The 18,668-nt window shown below is 39.5% G+C and overlaps 1 protein-coding gene across 5 annotated transcripts in view; it reads left to right on the top strand.

Annotated features, from left to right (window-relative positions):
* MLLT3 (MLLT3 super elongation complex subunit) overlaps positions 1-18,668 on the top strand; it is a 389,891-nt gene that overhangs the window by 316,355 nt on the left and 54,868 nt on the right. For 4 of the 5 annotated variants that reach the window (XM_073542701.1, XM_073542697.1, XM_073542698.1 and 1 more), the window contains 2 exons: positions 5,292-5,439; positions 12,572-12,668. In XM_073542701.1, coding sequence (XP_073398802.1) covers positions 5,292-5,439; positions 12,572-12,668 — 245 coding nt within the window. The remainder of the gene's footprint in view (positions 1-5,291; positions 5,440-12,571; positions 12,669-18,668) is intronic. The other variant, XM_073542699.1, reaches the window with a different exon arrangement.

Genomic DNA, 18,668 nt, shown 5'->3' on the forward strand with positions numbered 1-18,668 from the left:
TTCTTATCCAGGTATTGACATACATGTTGTTTAATAATTTGTTCAAAGATCTTTCCTGGTATAGAAGTCAGACTCACCGGCCTATAGTTGCCTGGGTCCACCTTCTTCCCCTTTTTGAAGATAGGAACAACATTTGCTCTTCTCCAGTCTTCTGGCACTTCTCCTGTTCTCCAAGAATTTTCAAAGATTATGGAGAGGGGTTCAAAAATTTCTTCTGCTATCTCCTTCAGTACTCTGGGGTGTAATTCATCTGGACCTGGAGACTTGAATTCATTTAGGTTAGCTAAGTGTTTCCTCACTATCTTTCTGTTTATAGATATCCTGGACTCTTCTATTCCCTTAATAGGACAGTGAAGAACAGTTGATGTTACATTTCCTTTCTGAGAGAAAACAGATGCAAAATAGGAATTTAAAAGTTCAGCCTTCTCTACATCCTGTCTTACCATTTCATCATTTTCATCCTGTAAAAATCCTATAGCATCTTTGACTTTTCTTTTACTTTTGACATATCCCCAAAATCCTTTATTATTGCTTTTGACATCTCTTGCAAGCCTCAATTCATTTTCAGCTTTAGCTAATCTGATTTGTGCCCTGCAGGTTCTGCAGACAGCATTATATTCTTCTTTAGATATGCCTCCCTCTTTCCATTTTATAAACATTTTTTTTCTTCCTTTTTAGCATGTGCTTAAGTTCTGTGTTCATCCATCCTGTCTTCCTTAAATGCTTCCTATTCTTCCCTCTTTTCGGAATTGTTAGCAACTGTGCTTTGAGAATTTCATTTTTCAAGATTTCCCATCCTTCCTGGACATTTTTGTCTTTAAGGATATCCAGCCATTGGATCCCTCCAATTCTCTTTCTGAATCCCTTAATATCTGCCTTTCTGAAATCTAACCTTGACGTCTGAGTCTTCACAGGTCTTCCGCCTCTAGTTATCCAAAATTCTAAAATGGTGCTCCTTCCCTTCCAAGCTCTGCCATGCGCCCAAACAGTGTTTTACCCCCATATGTAGGGTATCAGCGTACTCAGGACAAATTGCAAAACAACTTTTGGGGTCCAATTTCTCCTGTTACCCTTAGGAAAATAAAAAATTTGGGGGCAAAAATATCATTTTTGTGGAAAAAAATGATTTTTTTATTTTCATGCCCGGGCATTATAAACTTCTGTGAAGCCCTTGGGGGTTCAAAGTGCTCACCACACATCTAGATAAGTTCCTTAGGGGGTCTAGTTTTCAAAATGGTTTCACTTATGGGGGTTTCCACTGTTTAGGTACATTCGGGGCTCTCCAAAAGCAACATGACACCCGCAGAGCACTCCATCAAAGTCTGCATTCCAAAACGTCACTACTTCCCTTCCGAGCCCCGACGTGTGCCCATACAGTAGTTTTCTCCCACATATGGTGTATCAGCGTACTCAGGACAAATTGGACAACAACTTTTGGGGTCCAATTTCTCCTGGTACCCTTGGGAAAATAAAAAAATTGGTGACTAAAAGATCATGTTTGTGGAAAAAATACGATTTTTTTATTTTCACGCCCGGGCGTTAAACTTCTGTGAAGCACTGGGGGGTTTAAAGTGCTCACCACACATCTAGATAAGTTCCTTGGGGGGTCTAGTTTCCAAAATGGTGTAATTTGTGGGGGGTTTTCACTGTTTTGGTACATCAGGGGTTTTCCACTCGCGACATGGTGTCCGATCTCAATTCCAGCCAAAAAAGTCAAATGGCGCTGCTTCCCTTCTGAGCTCTGCCATGCGCCCAAATAGTCGTTTACACCCACATATGGGGTATCAGCGTACTCAGGACAAATTGCACAATAACCTTTAGGGTCCTGTTACCCTTGGGAAAATAAAAATTGGGGGTGAAAAGATCATTTTTGTGGAAAAAATATGATTTTTTAATTGTACAGCTGTACGTTATAAACTTCTGTGAAGCCCCTGGGGCTTCAAAGTTCTCACCACATATCTAGATAAGATCCTTGGGGGGGTCTAGTTTTCAAAATGGGGTCACTTGAGGGGGGTTTCCACTGTTTAGGTACATCAGGGGCTTTCCATGCTCTGTCATGCGCCGAAACAGTGGTTCCCCCCCACATATCAGGTATCAGCGTACTCAGGACAAACTGCACAATAAGTTTTGCAGTCCAACTTCTCCTGTTACCCTTGGTAAAATAAAAAAAAATTGAACCTGAAGTATTTTTTTTGTGAAAAAGTTAAATGTTCATTTTTTTTAAATGTTCAAAAAATTCCTGTGACGCACCTGAAGGGTTAATAAACTTCTTGAATGTGGTTTTGAGCACCTTAAGGGGTGCAGTTTTTAGAATGCTGTCACTTTTGGGTATTTTCTATCATATAGACCCCTCAAAGTGGCTTCAAATGTGATGTGGTCTGTAAAAATAAAATGGTGTTGCAAAAATGAGAAATCGCTGGTCAACTTTTAACCCTTATAACTTCCTAAGAAAAAAAAATTTGGGTTCCAAAATTGTGCTGATGTAAAGTAAATATGTGGGAAATGTTACTTATTAAGTTTTTTGTGTGCTATATCTCTGATTTAACGGCATAAAAATTCAAAGTTGGAAAATTGCGAAATTTTCAAAATTTTTGCCAAATTTTTGCCAAATTTCCGTTTTTTTCACAAACGCAACTGAGCCGAAACGTTGCCTTGATATGTGGGCTGAATAAAAACTCACCTACCACTTTGAAAAAAGTTACTATGGAGTGCTGCCTTTTTTTGGAATGCACATTTATTATTGGCTTTATTTTAAAATTCCCTACTGATCTTGCTATCCTGCAAAATTTTTTATATAATTTGTTTGGGTTTTTTTTTTTTTTTTTTTGTTCTTCCTGTGACGTTTTGATGTCACATGAGGATGGCCCTTCAGTCGCTTCCCTGCATCTCCACTATGCGTGCAGGGACACATCCGGCTTCCCTGCGGAGACACACATGCGGCGCGTCTGAATAGACCGCAGCATGTCTATTTATCTTGAGGAGACGCTCAGTCTCCGCGAGATAAATATCACCATCCAATGTATAGGACGCGGTGATTTCGCACGGTTCAATGAACACAGGCGGAATCACTGGCGTTCAAAAGCCGGCAGCGCTTTGGATGGAGCGGACATGCGCTGCTTCCAAAGCATTGCCGGTTTCTGCCCGTGGAAACTTATCCTTAGAGAACTGGTTACCATATTTTATGCTAAAGATAAGGTAAGAATTGTGTAAAATTTATCAAAGTTATTGATGTTTTGGTGCAACTTTTCTTGTTGCAATTCAGACACTGGTAAATAGTAAGAATAAGCTTGTTTGCTGCTGTTTGTCCCTTTAATCATGACCTAAAAATGATAATTTGTCCATGTTATATACCCATAGACCAAGGCCTCCATTAGGCAGACATGACTGAAAGATATACGTATGTGAATAGAACCCTTGTTCTTAGCAATCAAAAAAGCAACCAATTATTGTAACATATGAGTACACGTCTTTCTAACATTAAAGTTCACCATTTTGTCAATTGACATTCAAAATAGAAATTTCTCTTCTTAAGTAATAGGAGCTTGCAGAAAAGAAGAATCAAAAAATAAATTGCCCAATTTAGTTGATGACTGAGAATTGAACAGTGAAGTTGAAGGTTATGTTAACACTAGAGTAATCGTAGGCACGCCAAAACACTGCAACAACAATTCTTCACCCCGCCTGACATATGTCTGCAGGAGGCAGCCACGTTTTTTGGAAAGCTTGTTTTTTCTGTCAATTTGTAACTGGTTAGGCTGCTGAATAACACGCACTGCTCACAGATTAAAGATTCTATGATTGTCCCAAAGGTCCAAATACTGATATCAACTTTTAAAGGTGTTAGAACTCTTGGTAGTGGCAGCTATATATAATATAATATATATATATATATATATATATATATATATATATATATATATTTAGAAGGATGTCAGGGACAATATCAAGGACCTACACAAAGCTGGAATGGGCTACAAAACCATAAGAAAGACACTGGGTGAGAAGGAGACACCAGTTGGTACAATATTAAGAAATTGGGAGAAATAAAAAATGACAATTGACATCAATCTGGGGCACCATGCAAAATCTCATCTTTTGGGGGGGTATCCTTGATCATGAGGAAGGTGAGAGATCAGCCTTAAAACACGGGGGGATTTGTTAATGATCTCAAGGCAGCTGGGACCACTGTCACCAAGAAAACCATTGGTAACATATTACACCGTAAAGGTTTAAAATCCTGCAGTGCCCTCAAGGTCCCCCTGCTCAAGAAGACGCCTGTGCAGGTCCATCTGAAGTTCGCCAATGAACACCTGGATGATTCTGTGAGTGATTGGGAGAAGGTGCTGTGGTCAGATGAGACAAAAATTGAGGTCTTTGGCATTAACGCAACTCGCCGTGTTTGTAGAAAGAGAAATGCTGCCTATGACCCAAAGAACACCGTACCCACTGTCAAGCATGGAGGTGGAAACATTGTTTTGGGGGTGTTTCTTTGCTAAGGGCACAGGACTACTTCGCTGCATAAGTGGGAGAATGGATGAAGCCATGTACGTAAGATCCTGAGTGACAACCTTCTTCTCTCCACCAGGACATTAAAATGGGTCGTGGCTGAGTCTTCCAGAAAGACAGTGACCCAAAACATACAGCCAACGTAACAAAGCAGTAGCTCAAAAAGAAGCACATTAAGGTCATGGAGTGGCCTAGCCAGTCTCCAGACCTTAATCCCATAGAAATCTTATGGATGGAGTTAAACCTCTGAGCGACAGCCTCAAAATCTTAATGATTTAGAGATGATCTGCAAAGAGGAGTGGACCAAAATTCCTCCTGACATGTGCGCAAAACTCATCATCAACTACAAACAACATCTGAATGCTGTGCTTGCCAACAAGGGTTTTGCCACCAAGTATCAAGTCTTGTGTGCCAGAGGGATCAAATACTTATTTCTCACTGCAAAAGGCAAATAAATTTATATAACTTATACAATGTGATTTTCTGAATTTTATTTTTGATATTCTATCTCTCAATGTTAAAATTGACCTACCCTTAAAATTATTGACTGTTCATGTTTTTGTCAGTGGGCAAACTTACAAAACCAGCAAGGGATCTCATATATATACTGTATATATATTCACATAGATACTATTACTTTCGCTTTTTCCTCTGCCATTTTAATGAGATTTGATTATTTTTTTTTATTATCAATCAACAAGAAGCAACAAATATGTTAAGCACACTGTAGAAATCTAATCATTTCTCTCCGTTACACGTGTCGACTGGAATGTTAATTTTCTCAGGTTTCCTTATGTCTTGTCCAGGCTCTCTGAGGTCCATAATGAAGGACTTACATTCTGATGACAATGAGGATGAATCAGATGATGCAGAAGACAATGATTCTGAAAATGAGAGGACTATCCACATGCATGGAGGAAGCCGGGCACGCAGGTATGTTAGTACATGTCATTAATTTTTCTACCTGCATCATATGTAGTTGTAATTGACTTTTGGTATATTTGTTACAAACTATTAAGGGTGTTAAAAAAATTGTGTGGTCTTAGTATTGTCGTTTACCACCGCATGACTACTGCATTTTCCTCTCAGAAATATAAGGTATGTATAGTTGGGTCCAGAAATATTTGGACAGTGACCGAATCTTCGTGATTTGAGCTCTGCATGCCACTATTTTGCATTTAAAATGAAACGACTGAGATGCAATTGAATTGTAGACTTTCAGGTTTAATTAAAGGGGTTGAACAAAAATATCTTATGAAATGTTTAGGAATTGCAATCGATTTTCTAAAAAATGTCTCTTCGTTTCATGGGCGCTAAGTAGGGAGTAATTGGACAGATTAACTTTATCTTAAGCAAATTGTGCATTTTTAATACTTTGTAGAGACTCCTTTTCCATCAATGACTGCCTGAAGTCTGGAAGCCATGGACGTCACCAAACGCTGGGTTTTCTCCTTTTGCTAAGCCTTTGCTTCAGCTGTCTACAGGTTGAGATCTCATGATTGTTTTAACCATTGCAGAATATTCCACTTCTTTGCTTTAAAAAACTCCTGGGTTGCTCTTGCAGTGTGTTTTAAATCATTGTTCATCTGCGCTGTGAATCGCCGTCCAATCAACCTTGCTGCATTTGGTTGAATCTGAGCAGAAAGTATCGCCCTGTACACTTCAGAATTCATCCTGCTGCTTCTCTCTTCAGTCACATCATCAATAAACACTAGTGACCCAGTGCTATTGGAAGCCATGCATGCCCATGCCATCAATCTGTCCAAACAGTGCTTTTCCAGAAGTAGGCTGGCTTCTTTACACTGCGTTCCAAATTATTATGCAAATTGGATTTAAGTGTCATAAAGATGTAATTTTTTGTTTTTCAAATAAACTCCTAGATGGTATTGTGTATCAGGGCTCTTTGGATCACTGAATTCAATCTCAAATTCCTGTGATAGTTAGTTTACCAGGTGAGCCCAATTAAAGGAAAACTACTTAAGAATGATGTTCCACATTATTAAGCAGGGCACAGGTTTCAAGGAATTTAGCAAAGAAAAAGGATCTCTCTGCTGCTGAAAAGCATCAAATAGTGCAATGCCTTGGTCAAGAGATGAAAACATTAGATATTTCCCAAAAATTTAAATGTGCCCATCGTACTGTTAGGAGATTTGTGGTTGATTCTGAGCACAAACATGTTTGAATGAGGAATGAGGAAGGTTTCTGCCAGGCAAGTTCATCGGATTAAGAGAGCAGCTGCTAAAAAGCCATTACAAACCAGCAAACAGATATTTAAAGCTGCTGGTGCCTCTGGAGTCCCTCGAACCTCATGGTGTATGATCCTTCAAAGGCTTGCTGGGGTGCATAAACCTACTATTCGGCCACCCCTAAAAAGTGTTCACAAGCAGAAATTGTAGCAGTGGGTCCAGACATACATGAAGACTATTTTTCATACAGTCTTGTTTACTGATGAGTGTCGAGCAACCCATGATCCAGATGGATGGTTGGTGGATGGCCACTATGTCCCAACAAGGCTGCGACTTCAGCAAGGAGGAGGAGGAGTCATGTTTTGGGCCGGAATCATGGGGAAACAGCTAGTAGGGCTCTTTAAGGTTCCTGAAGGTGTGAAAATGACCTCTGCAAAGTATATAGAGTTTCTGACTGACAGCTGTCTTCCATGGTATAAAAAGCAGAAATGTGCCTTCAGGAGCAAAATCCTCTTCATGCATGACAATGCACCATCTCATGCTGCAAAGAATACCTCTGAGTCATTGACTGCTACAGGCATAAAAGGAGATAAACTCATGGTGTGGCCACCATCTTCCCCTGACCTCAACCCTGTAGAGAACCTTTGGAGTATCATCAAGCAAAAAGATCTATGAGGGAGGCAGTTCACATCAAAACAGCAGCTCTGGGAGGCTATTCCGACTTCATGCAAAGAAATCCAAGCAGAAACTCTCCAAAAACTCCAAAGTTCAATGGATGCAAGAACTGTGAAGGTGATGTCAAAGAAGGGTTCCTATGTTAACATGTAACTTGGCCAGTTAGGATGTTTTGGAGTTAAATAGCTTTTTTGTTCAGTGAATGTATCCTCCTAATGCAGCAAATTCCACAAATGAGCATTTTCAGTTCTTTAAAACAGATCAAATGTTTAGAAATTCTACTGTGCCTAATAATTTGGAACAGTGCAATTTGAGTTTTTATTCATTTTGGAGATTATACTGTTATCATTGGGAGGTTTCTTCAATAAAATTTGATGTATACTCGGGTAACGGGTGATGACTTTTATTAGACTGACTGTCATTTGTACCGACTATTTAGGAAAATCATAGAAAAATATCATTTGCATAATAATTTGGAACACAGTGTAGATGGTTTTTGGCAAAGCCTAATCTGGCCTTTCTATTTTTAAGACTGATTAATAGATTGCACCTTGTGGTGAATTTTCTGTGTTTGCTGTCATGAAGTCTTCTCTTTATGGTAGACTTAGGGTATGTGCACATGTTGCAGATTTGCTGCGGATCCGCAGCGGATTTTCCACGCAGAATCGCTGCAGATTCGCAAGTGATTTACAGTACAATGTAAAATAATGGAGAAAAAAAAATTGCTGTGCACATGCTGCGGAAAATTCCGCACGGAATCCGCAGCGGTTTATTTTAAGCAGCATGTCAAATTTTTTTTTGCGGATCCGCATGCGTTCTTACACCCATTCCATTATAGAAATCCGCAGGGATAAAAACGCATGCCAATCCGCAAAGAATTCGCAGTAAATCTGCACAAAAAAACGCACAAAATCCGCAAAAGTTTCTTCTGCAATCGTCCACCACTGTTGTTTTCCGTGGACATCCAGGACTTTTTTAGCACCCAAGCTCACCAGTGCATTTTTTTTTTTCTGGTCACTCCTAACATTTCTGATATTTCTCGGATGGATTTTGTCTTTTTTTTTTTTTTTCAAATGCAAACGCCACACCTTGAATCAGCTGCAGACCTTTTAATGCTTAACTGATGATGGATTAACAAGGGAAAAGCCCATGCAGCCCATTAAAGGTTATCTGTCGCCCCATTTGAGCATTTTTTTAGCTAATATTGACATACAGATTGCATAGAGTCACTGTCACTTCTGGTCCCAGTGCACACCCGACTTCAAACTTTTGACTCTGGCACCTGTGCACAAGAACATTATTAACGTAACTGCCTTGAGAATGGACGAACAGTGCACAGGAGAGACTGCAGGCAGAATGCACAGGATTTATGGCCTCGCACCTGATATCAAAGGGAAGAGGGGAAGGAGAAATCTAGTATAATGAGCGAGGAGGCAGTCTTATCTTCCGTGCAGCATATGCTCCATAGCCTGGAAGATTAAAACGAAAACAGATGATTTTTAATGAACAAGGCATATTCACGGAGGCAAGCAGGTTCAGCTTTATACAACCTTAAATCCCATATTAGGTAAAAATGCTCAAATGGGGTGACAGATTGCCTTTAACCCCTTCACGACCGATGACTTATATTTACGTCATCGACCATGTCTCTGCCTTTTGACACTGGCTTAAACGTTTTGTGACAGCCCGGAGCCCCACACCTTCCATACTTTCTAATGCGGTGGATTCCGGGATAATGGCCGCCGGAGACGGGGCTTGTGCAATTGAGATCTCTGGAGTTGGCAGCGGCCATTTATAGAAGTCCACCTCACAGAACAGTATGGAAAGTACAGGGCTCCTGGCTGACACAAAATATACCTCGTCGTACCAGCCTGGGGCCCGCAGCCATCGCCCGACTAATGCCACCTCTGCCTGAAGCTTCCGGCAGCAGCAAACCTGGGACCCCACTCCACAGCAGCCAGTATGCTGCATTGTAGCTATAATTTGGATTTTAAGATGCACCCACATTTTCCCACAAAATTTTTGGTAAAGTGTGTCTCTTAATCCGAAAAATACGGTAGGTCGAGTTTGTATTTACTTCTTTAAGATACATACTTAGACCTTATATATCACCCATATAGAGGCCTGGGGGAATTGCCAATTTAAGGCTCGTTTCACACTAGCGTTTTTTTGCGCTGCGTTTTTGCGCATACATCCTTTTCCCCTATCTTTAACATGGGTGCGCATGGTCTAGCGTTTGCACGCGTTTGTACGCGTTTTACGTGCGCATGCGGTTTTCTGCAGTGTGCGCCCAAGCGCGCCGGACGCTACCTGTTGCATTTTTGGTCCATCCGACCTGTTTCAAAAAAACGCATTACAGTCTATGGGAACGCAGATGTGCGCATGGACGTGAGCACGTCTGCGTTTAAAACCGCATGCGTTTTAAGAGTAAAAGTCGCTAAAAAATGGTTAAAACACATGCGCAAAAAAGCAGCAAACGCATACAAAATGCATGATGCGTTTTTTATATGCGTTTGCACTGCGCAAAAACGCAGTGCAAAAAAACGCTAGTGTGAAACTAGCCTTAGACATGTAACTATCATAATATAGTAGAATTTTATAGAATTGTATCTGATAAAAACAATATTGCAGCCCTGTCTGCCGTTGAACTGGAAGCTGAGAGGAATCTGCAGATATGTCAGTTATAATCAGACACAGCTCTGCAATGAGATCAGGAGAGCAGACTGTTAGTCATTACATGTCTCACACTGGTAACTCCTCCTTTTATGTAAAATAATAAGCTGTAGAGGTAGATTGTCATGCATTTAGTGTCCGACCCATAGTCCTGATCAGATTATTTACATATAAGAATAATGTGGACTTCTGAGGAATAAGACATCAGATCAAAGATATCAAGGTATGCTGTTATTAATCTTTGTATGACCCACATGCCCTTATAGATGGATTAGGACAGTTGCTGATACTGACAGATTTTCTGTAGTGTTTTTTTGCAGTGTCTATTTTTGTTTATATGTAGTAAATTTCTGTGATTTTATAAGCTAGCTTTTTTGTGTCTTGACCATTACCAATCACCGAACAGTAGTAAGTAAATAATAGACTGTTAGGTTGTACTGTGCAGACATTTTCTGTCCATAGTTTATGCTTGTAAGTAGCAAAGAAGGAACCCATCTTTATGGACATGATGGAAATAAATAATTTATCTCTAGTCCTCAGATTTAGGAAGTGAGACAGCGCTCTGGTAACCAGATGGAAATGTTTAAAATCCTTTTAATTTATTGAAATCACGTTTATTTGTGTATTGCGTGAAAGAAAGCATTAAATTGTGAAATAATAATGGCTGTGGGTTCATGAACAGACACGGCACCAATTTAGTTTAAACTCTAAACGCAGACCTGAATCAGTCAGAACCATTAGTGAAGTTCTTGGTCTATCTTTTGTATTAGTATAGGAACATATTCATTTCTAATGTGCTTTCTGACCCTTAGCTTATGTTACTTGGCGTCTTTATTTACAGAATAAAGAGAAGGGTGGAAATGGGTACTGCTATTCCAAAAAAAAAGGCCAGGCGTGATGCAATCTGTACATCTCAATGTTTACTATAGACAAAAAACGGATTCATATACAAAGAAAAAAAGAAATTTGTGAACACCCACAAATATAATAAAAAAAAAAAAAAATATATATATATATATATATATATATATATATATATATATATATATATATATATATATATATATAACGTATATATAAAAAATAAGGCACAGATTAACGACCATTATCCTGACCGCTAATACATACTATGTAATCCACGGGCAGCATGTATCGGGCACTGGTGGAATGCTTTCAGCCAGGTATGTTTGACACGCTGCCCTCTCCCCTTGTGTGACAGGTCTATCCCTCCGTGCATGTATAGGGAGAAACCTGAGAGTCACTAGCAGCGGGCGAGGAGAAGCCTCTGGGATCCGCCTGGCCGACTAGTCTCCTGTGCAGCTTGGTCCCTGGTGGCTTTTGACGTATGTTTTTCTCTGAATTGCTCAGGTGTCTCAGCGTCAAACATACCTGGCTGATCTCATACAATGCAGTGTCTGATGCAACCTGCATGTATCAAGAGAATAAGCAAATACATGAAATGTAAGATATTTCTTCAATTTGAATCAACAGTGTTCATTTAAGGAGAACCTGACAGCAGATATTAGATGCTTGAACCGCGAGCAGCAGCTATCCTATCATGACTGTATTATTTCAGCGATTCCTGATGGACTTTTCTCACTGCCAATAAGGCTAGTTTCACATTAGCGCATGCGCCGCCAAACGCATACTGCGCACGGCCTGCGTCCCCAGTGCTAAAGATAGGGGATGCAGGACGTAGGCGGAGCTACCGGCGGAGGCGTGGCAGGGGGCAGGGCTTAGCGGCGGCCGTGCACAGCCCAACGCTGCGGCCGTAAACACTAATGTGAAACTAGCCTTACTGACAGGTCTCTATACGTGCAAGGAGGGAGAGGCCTGTCAATCAAGGGAAGTGGTCAGGGAGATTCAGCCAGGGACTACTGTAGTCTCCAGCATGGCTCTGTCCCAGGCAGCTTTTAAGGAATGTTTTTCTCTGAAGCGCTGTAGCATTTCAGAGTCAGACATACCAGGCTGAAATCCAGCCAGCAGTGGATCGGGCTACAAGTATCAGCTGTCAGGTTCCCTTTAAAATACTCATAAACAAACCCCTCGATATGGTTAAAGGAAGTAACCTGTATAACGTTTCTCTAAAACACACTCAGATCTTTTAACTCTAATACCTCAAATGCCTGGTTAATAAAGGGCCAAAATGGCACAATAGTAAAGACGTTACAAAAAGGGAAAAAAAAACCTTAATATATAATTATTAAATGTGGCACACTAAATAGAGATCAAAAACCAACAATGCATGTTTCCAACCAAATACCAAAAATAATTACTAAAGAATGATAAGCCGATACTGCCAAGTTGGTGGAGGAGGGTCAGGAAATGCAGGGAGAGAGACACCACGTGTTGCGCTGTGCAGTTTCATCAGGGGATACACGACAAATTAAGTTGAAACCCTAAGCATGGAAACGAGTCATCTAAAACCAGTTGTGAGGTTCTTGGTCTTATCTTTAGAAATATAGGAATATTTTAATAGCTTGCATACCTTCAGAGCTTTAGCTTATGTTACCTGTTATCTTGGTTTCCAGAATCAGTCTCAGCGATGGGAGCAATAGTGAAAGCAGTTCTGTTTCATCACCATTGCGGAACGAGCCTTCAACCTTGCTAAAAACTAACAACAGTCAGGTAAGCAATGGCATATAGTCTTCATTTATTTTTATTTATGTTACTCGCTTATATACCGCCATTAATTCCTCAGCGTTTTATAGACATCATCATCGCTGTTCTTATTGGGTCTCCAAATCTAAATACTGTAGTCCTAAAAATGCCGCAAAAACTCTGGAAAAGGTGAAAAGTGGAGCAATTTTCCCATCATGTCCAGAAATCTTGCTGCCTTAATTTTTCAAAGGGTCTGAAAGAATGTAGTTTTTTTTTCTTGGATTGTGTTATGCTAATGATACTGTATAGCATGTGTTTTCCATTCCTCGGTATTAAACTACCTACACTCGCTTTTGTCTTGTTTTTTTCCACACCACATCAAGTTCTTGATACGGCTGCAAATCTGTTAACCTTACAATGGGCATAGTAGTGTATGAGCTGCCCACACACTGTTCTTTACACAGGGCGCATAATACGCAGTGCCGATTTGGCTTCTCACAGGGATACAATGCTGCCATCATTAACCACTGCTGCTATAGCAGCAGGCTCACCCTGCTTGTATACCTAACAGCGCTAATAGCCGCTCTCCGCGCTGTGGCACGTTACCCATGTATTGCTCCTGCAGGCCCACGACACATTACCATTTCTGTTTGTCTGGGTTTTAGTTTACGGAATAACGTTAGATTTGTCTGTATTGAACAAGGCGTACGATCCATTCAAGTTAGCGTCGCTGTAAAAGCTATTTTAACTCACAATACATTTGCATCTGTCGCGTGTAATAAAATCAACTTTTTAATAGTCTGGAAGAGAGGGACTTGAGTCCACAACTGCATCCATCTAAATAAAATGTAATCTATAATATGACATTAATATGGAAAAGAATTGAGGACTGTGCTGAAGAATGAAGGCCAAATATAGAAAGCAGTTTTTTTCTTCTTTAATTCAATTTACCCTAAGTAGAAACAATATAACATGTCCTGTCCCAACTGTCAGAGAAAGACCTATATCGGCCATATTCTTAAACCTAGCCATTGTTCCGAGATAAAAGCTGCCTGTGAGTGTCTTCGAAGTTCCTTTGAACTGTGTGTGCATATTGTTCTGATCCCCCCCCTTTGTTCACGCAGCATTTCACTGTTCCTGTGGATTATTTGATGCTCTGCCAAGCCATGCCCCACATAAATAACTTTTTAAATGAAAAACATACTGAAAAAAAGAGTACAGTCCGTTGTCTGTCCAGCGCTGCATGTGCTGAAGCGTGCATCTGAAAATTCACAAAAATAAACATTAATTACTGTTCTTCAGGCCCGTTGTGATGCCCTGCCACTAACCAGCAATACAAGTGATTGGCATAATGCCAGTGCCTTCAGACCTCGTGGAGCTGCACATAAGTACCCTGACTGCCCTTTTTATGTAGCAATGGCCTTCTTGCAGAAGGAACACAACAGTCACACAGCAATAAGCAGGGCATGCCTTGATAATTACATTTCATTTTATTATCTATTCATTTTAACAAACTTTCAAAAAAAAGTTTTCACCACTTAGAAAAAAAAAAATAAAATATGAATGTTTGCTTTTTCCATAATCTTAATGACCTGGAGAATCATATTGCCTGGTTCACTTTTAGCATATAATGAACGCTTTAAATAAGAAAACACACAAATTGTGGAATTGCGCTTTTTGGACTTGGAATTTTTAACCCCCCCCTGCTTTCCAGTACATAAAATAAAAGTTGACCGTCAAAAGCCCAACTCGTCCAACAAAATAAGTCTTCATGTAGAAATGTTGATGGAAAAAGTAAAAAAAAACAACTATTTGAGTAAGAGGAGGGAAAAAATGAAAGTGCCAAAAAAAAGTAAAATCGCCATGTCGAGACAATAGGGTTAAGGAAATGGTGCTCACAGCTGAGCAACCATGCTGCATCTTCGTCATCCATTGGCTCACAGCAGCTAAAGGGCGAAATCATACCTGTTCACATTATGGAAGTGCTCTATGATTGGTCACTTTGCTGGTACCTCCTTATACTAAAAAAGTTTTCTCCATTTGACCGCCTTTCCTGCGTTGTCGAAAAACGTTGCACATGTGAAAGCAGTCTTTCAGTTGGAGGAGGCTGATAGACAGGTCTGCTCACTTTTTCCATTGTCATAAGTACAGGAGAGCTGTGCATTCTGTAAGGAAAGCTGCTCCAACAAACAGGCGGCACGTCACAAAGTAGGAATGCCTGAGATGGAAGTGCCACAGAATCATGTCCCAAACAGTTTACCGAAATTATAATAGGCAAAGTGGCCAACATCTTATTAAGGCTTTTAAAAATCTAAAATCAGGCAGTGACATTTAATCATACAAGTAAAATATTGACTCTTTAACATGTGACTTGATAGAACGACTGCAGCTATTTCTGTTCGCTACACCACTTTTAATTACTGATAACTGGAATTTTTAAAGGGGTTTCCCACATACAAAGTTAATTTTTATCAACATTTTGATCAACAGATCTTTGAATAATAAAAATTTCTACAATTAGATGTGTTTAAAAAAAAAAAAATGTTCCTGTGCTGAGATAATCTTATCAATGTGCCTCTGCTGTGTAATGGCTGTGCCTGACCGTACAGGGACATGTTCTAATCACACCACAACTCCTGGGCAGGGAAGAAGAAAAAGAGAGTATACAGAGAGGACAGCTGCGGATCATGGCTGATTCTTTTTGTGAGATAAAGCAAAAGATTGCGGTTTCTAACCTCCTAGGGGTAAAAAAAAAAAAAAAAAAAAAACTATTAGTTTATACACAAAAAAGTATTAGAAAAACATTTTTTCTTAAATAAAAAGGAAGGTAAAAAATGCCTGCCCAATTGTTGCAGCTCAAAGAAAAGCATGACATTGTCATGTAATGAGATCATAAAAATTGCCTTTTTCCCCTAAAAGAAAAAATGAAGTTCAAACTGTAAATTCCATATAGTACAAAATAATGCAAACAGAAAAGACTACTTTGATATAAATGAGGTATCGCTGTAATCGTACTGACCCGAAGAATAAAACCTCTTTATCAATTTTACCACACGCGGAATGGTATAAATGCCCTCCCGCTCAAAAGAAATTCATGAAATGCTGGTTTTTGTTCATTATGTGTCACAAAAATCGGTATAAAAAGCGATCAAAAAATCTCACGTGCCCAAAAATGGTACCAATAAAAACGTCAACTCGTCCCGCAAAAAATAAGATCTCACATGACTCTGTGGGTCAAAATATGGAAAAATTATAGCTCTCAGAAATGTGGTGATGCAAAAACTATTTTTTGCAATAAAGAGTCTTTTAGTGTGTGACCGCTGCCAAGCATAAAAACCCGCTATAAATAGTAAATCAAACCCCCTGTTATCCCCTTAGTTAGGGAAAAATAATAAAAAAATTAAAAAAAGTATTTATTTTTATTTTCCCGATATGGATAGGGTTGAGATTAAGGTTAGGGATGTGTTGGGGTTAGGGTTGGAGTTAGAATTGGGGGGTTTCCACTATTTGCGCACATCAGGGGCTCTCCAAACGCGACATGGCATCTGATCTCAATTCCAGCCAGTACTGCGTTGAAAAAGTCAAACGGTGCTCCTTCCCTTCCAAGCTCTGCCATGCGCTCAAACAGTGGTCTACCCCCACATATGGGGTATAAGCCTACTCCGCACAAATTGCACAACAACTTTTGGGGTCCAATTTTTCTTGTTACCCTTGGGAAAATAAAAAATTGGGGGCAAAAATATAATTTTTGTGGAAATTTTAAAAAAAAATATTTTTATGGCTCTTTATAAACTTTTGTGAAGCCCTTGGGGGTTCAAAGTGCTCACCACACATCTAGATACGTTTCTTGGGGGTCTAGTTTCCAAAATGGGGTCACTTGTGGGGGGTTTCCACAGTTTAGGCACATCAGTGGCTCTCCAAACGCGACATGACACCCACAGATCATTCCATCAAAGTCTGCATTCCAAAACGTCCGAGCCCAACTTGTGCCCAAACAGTAGTTTTCTTCCACATTTGAGGTATCTGTGTTCTCAGGACAAATTGGACAATAACTTTTGGGGTCCAATTTCTTCTGTTACCCTTGGCAAAATAAAAAAATTGGGGACTAAAAGATCATGTTTGTGTAAAAAATATGATATTTTTTTTTTATTTTCACGCCCGGGCGTTATAAACTTCTTTGAAGCACTTGGGGGTCTAGTTTCCATAATGGGGTCACTTTTGGGTGGTTCCCACTGTATAGACACATCAGGGGCTCTCCAAATGCAACACGGCAACCGATCTCAATTCCAGCCAACTTTGCGTTCAAAAAGTCAAACGGCGCTCCTTCCCTTCCGAGCTCTGCCATGTGCCGAATCAGTGGTTCTCCCGTACATATCGGGTATCAGCATGCTCAGGACAATTAGCGCAATAACTTTTGCAGTCCAATTTCTCCTGTTGCCCTTGGTAAAATAAAAAAAATTGGACCTGAAGTAATTTTTTTGTGAAAAAAAGTTAATGTTCATTTCTTTTTTTTTTTTTTAAGCATTCAAAAAATTCCTGTGAAGCACCTGAAGGGTTAATGAAATTCTTGAATGTGGTTTTGAGCATCTAGAGGGGTGCAGTTTTTAGAATGGTGTCACTTTTGGGTATTTTCTATCATATAGACCCCTCAAAGTGACTTCGAATGATGTGGTCCCCAAAAAAAAAAAAAAAAATGGTGTTGTAAAAATGAGAAATCGCTGGTCAATTTTTAACCCTTATAACTTCCTAACAAAAACAAATTTTGGTTCCAAAACTGTGCTGATGTAAAGTAGATATGTGGGAAATGTTACTTAGGTTTTTTGTGTGCCATATCTCTGATTTAAGGGCATAAAAATTCAAAGTTGGAAAATTGCGAAATTATCAACATTTTCGCCAAATTTTAATTTTTTTTCACAAATAAACGCAAGTTATATCAATGAAATTTTACCACTAACATGAAGAACAATATGTCACGAGAAAACAATCCATGGAAGCGTTCCAGAGTTATTACCTCATAAAGGGACAGTGGCCAGAATTGTAAAAATTGGCCCGGGCATTAACATGCAAACCACCCTGCACTACTTTTCTTATCCTTTATTACTGTTATATTTGCATAAAAATATCGTAATTTTGATGGCTTCTTTGGTATAAAATGACTCATTAATCTTGAACTCTTAATCATTTCTATACCAGCTGTTTAGAAGGTTCCTTGTACTTCTATGTGTATATATAGTATTGGTTGTCTTTTTATTGTCATAATGTTACCAGTATTTTGTATCACAAGCGGTTACCATTAAAGGGGAAAAATAGTCAGAATTGGCCTGCCCAAAATATCACTGATTCCTATTCCCGCTAGATTTTCTGGCCTGATTTGTCAAAATGTCACTTGTTACTTTATAATACAGCAGTAAATTCCACTGCGTCTGGCAGAAACCATAAAGTGCAAGACCTGAGGTCAAGAGCTTTTATCAGTCCCACCAGAGACCAGACAGAATTTACAACATTCTGTTTTGGGTTTTTTTCTTAACTCTTCATTTCAAGGCTTAACATGGGTAGAAGTGGGGGAGGCAAATAAACTAGTCAATTTCTATGTGGTTATGTTTCCACTTAATTTGAAACTTTTTCTTCAGTTAGGAAGCAGATGAATGCTAGTTTAGTTCTATAGTCCTTTTTTGGAATCTTTCCTAACTCCACACAAATTGTTTTAGACCTTTTAGATTTCAGATTACACTCTTAAACATTGAATTGCAACACCAAGAAGAAAAAGTTGTGGAATTATTGAAATCATGATATCAAGAGGCATGTTAAAGATATGCTAATGATATAAAATGTGTCCCAAGAGGCGACATTGCCAGACTGCTTATTGCTGTTACTACTGTGAGCAGCCTACGAGGCCTAAAAGTGCAACCATAGCTTGCGGCATCTCCAGACTTACCTACCATCAAGCAGATCTGGTACATCATTGGTTGGCAATTGCAAATTGAGTTGCCAGCAGTGGATCTTGATGATTGGCCCGAGTGCGTTCAG

This window comes from Dendrobates tinctorius, unplaced genomic scaffold, assembly GCF_039654945.1.
Source record: "Dendrobates tinctorius isolate UK_male_01 unplaced genomic scaffold, ASM3965494v1 ptg000128l, whole genome shotgun sequence".
Classification (NCBI taxonomy): Eukaryota; Metazoa; Chordata; class Amphibia; order Anura; family Dendrobatidae; genus Dendrobates; species Dendrobates tinctorius.